General features: G+C 44.2%; 1 protein-coding gene across 2 annotated transcripts in view; it reads left to right on the plus strand.

Moving 5' to 3' along the window:
- The window catches only part of CFAP52 (cilia and flagella associated protein 52), an 82,330-nt gene that overhangs the window by 72,269 nt on the left and 7,504 nt on the right, over positions 1-2,557 (plus strand). For both annotated transcript variants that reach the window (XM_011973155.1, XM_011973156.1), the window contains one exon: positions 2,097-2,248. In XM_011973155.1, the coding sequence (XP_011828545.1) occupies positions 2,097-2,248 (152 nt within the window). The remainder of the gene's footprint in view (positions 1-2,096; positions 2,249-2,557) is intronic.

The raw sequence follows: 2,557 nt of genomic DNA on the forward strand, positions 1-2,557 counted from the left end.
TAGTTGTATAAATTGTCTTCATCTTATCTTTCAAAGCAGGTGATGGTTTTAACATCAATTCTTTTTTTTGTTTGTTTTGTTTTGTTTTTTGAGACAGAGTCTCGCTCTGTCGCCCAGGCTGGAGTACAGTGGCGCGATCTCGGCTCACTGCAACCTCCACCTCCCAGGTTCACATTATTCTCCTGCCTCAGCCTCCTAAGTAGCTGGGACTACAGGTGCCCGCCACCATGCCCGGCTAATTTTTTTGTAGTATTTTTAGTAGAGACGGGGTTTCACCATATTAACCAGGATGGTCTCGATCTCCTGACCTTGTGATCTGCCTGCCTCGGCCTCCCAGAGTGCTGGGATTACAGGCGTGAGCCACAGTGCCCGGCCTAGCATCAATTCTTTAATACACCCAGACGTTTTGACCATTATTTTTAAACGATCACGCTCAGCTTTTTCTTTCCATTATTTTGAGGAGGCTGTAACACTTTTTACTTACACATTTTTCTCTGAATCTCTCCTCCTCTGTGCCCCAGATTCTTTCCTACCCCAAAGTCTTCCCTTTTTCTTTGAGATGTTTTCTTTTCCTTCTCTTAATCCCCTGTCATAGGATGAACAGAATAGTTTGTGCTCATCTTATTTTTCATAAATCCAACATAGTCATTATAAGAAGGTGTAAGCATCTGACTACTATGTTTTCTGGTGTAGTTGTGACATATCCTTTGTCCATTAAAAGAATACTGGCCGGGGGTGATGGCTCATACCTGTAATCTCAGCACTTTGGGAGGCCGAGGCAGGTGGATCACCTGAGGTCAGGAGTTTGAGACCAGCCTGGCCAACATGGCCAAACCTGTCTCTACTAAAAATACAAAAATTAGGCCGGGCGTGGTGAGTCGGAGGCTGCAGTGAGCCAAGATCACACCATTGCACTCCAGCCTGGGTGACGAAGCGAGACTTTGTCTCAAAAAAAGAAAAAAAAAAAAAATCAGCCAGGTGTGGTGGTGCATTCCTGTAGTCCCAGCTACCTGGGAGGCTGAGACAGGAGAATTGCTTGAATCCAGGAGGCGGAGGTTGCAGTGAGCCGAGATCACGCCATTGCACTCTAGCCTGGGAGATGGAGCAAGACTCCATCTCAAAAAATAAAAAAATAAATAAATAAAGGAATACTATACTAACTAAACAACTTTCCTTTTACCTATCCCTTTTATTAAAGCATCATATTGATGATTTTAAATTTTGTGTGTAGGTAGTTGTATTACCTATGAATTTTACTCCAGGATGATATACAGGCATTTGGAAATATTTGTGATATAAAATAGGTATTGGATTCAGTCAAGTTGGGAACCATTGCTTTTAAATGATCAAAATTGACAACTGATCATGAAAGTTTAAATATGGCTCTGGGTACCCACAAAATTTCCCAATGGTACCAGAAATTTGAGAGCAGTGATCAGCAGAAGTGAACAGACTTTATTTCACTCGGTTTGGTGTCGGCCCTTGCATTATCAACTTGCATAGCAGGTGTCTGATTAAATTTCTCAGCCTGTATGTACAAGCAGGTACAGGATTGTTAGTAGCATTTTTCAAGCCCTGTTGAAGATGATCACATCTTATACATGAATATTCCTGTCCTTCAACTTAGCATTCCCACCCCACCCAACCGAGACGAAGACAGGGAATTAAAAAAAACACAAATCGGGCCGGGTGCTATGGCTCACGCATGTAATCCCATCACTTTGGGAGGCTGAGACGGGCAGATCACAAGGTCAGGAAATCGAGACCATTTTGACTAACATGGTGAAACTCCGTCTCTACGAAAAATACAAAAAAATTAGCCGGGCGAGGTGGTGGGCGCCTGTAGTCCCAGCTACTCGGGAGGCTGAGGCGGGAGAATGGCGTGAACCTGGGAGGCGGAGCTTGCAGTGAGCCGAGATCGTGCCACTGCACTCCAGCCTGGGCGACAGAGCGAGACTCCACCTCAAAAAAAAAAAAAAAAAAAACCACACACACACAAATCAAGCATAGCAAAGGTGAAAAAGCTCTTGGACTCTTTTCCTATCCCTTCAGAAGTCCCAAGTATGTATCAAGATCCTGTGTTCTGTGGCTTTCAGGTGAGGGTATGGCAAATAGGCTGTCAGACCCAGAAGCTGGAGGAGGCCCTGAAGGAACACAAGTCCTCAGTCTCCTGCATTAGGGTGAAGAGGAACAACGAGGAGTGTGTCACCGCCAGCACCGATGGGACTTGTATCATTTGGGACCTTGTGTAGGTACCTTGATGGGGAGGATGCAGTGGTACCTCCAAAATTCAATCATGCCAACAGTTTATTGAACATGAGAGAAGATTCAAATGAAGCGTAGAAATCTTATTGAAGGCAACACAGTAAAGGGATGTTCATCAGAAGCCGTTCATGACTGTCCATGGTTTATCGATGCTGGTGGGAAGGGTTAAAATTTCCAGGAAGAACTGAATGTTAGAAGTTTCTAGTGAGATAGGGAAATAGCTTTCTGTGTCCACACAGTGAAGCATGGTTTGACTTAACACGAATTCAACCCTAAGTGTCCCAAATGAAAG

The sequence above is a fragment of the Mandrillus leucophaeus genome, unplaced genomic scaffold, assembly GCF_000951045.1.
Source record: "Mandrillus leucophaeus isolate KB7577 unplaced genomic scaffold, Mleu.le_1.0 Scaffold135, whole genome shotgun sequence".
Lineage (NCBI taxonomy): Eukaryota > Metazoa > Chordata > Mammalia > Primates > Cercopithecidae > Mandrillus > Mandrillus leucophaeus.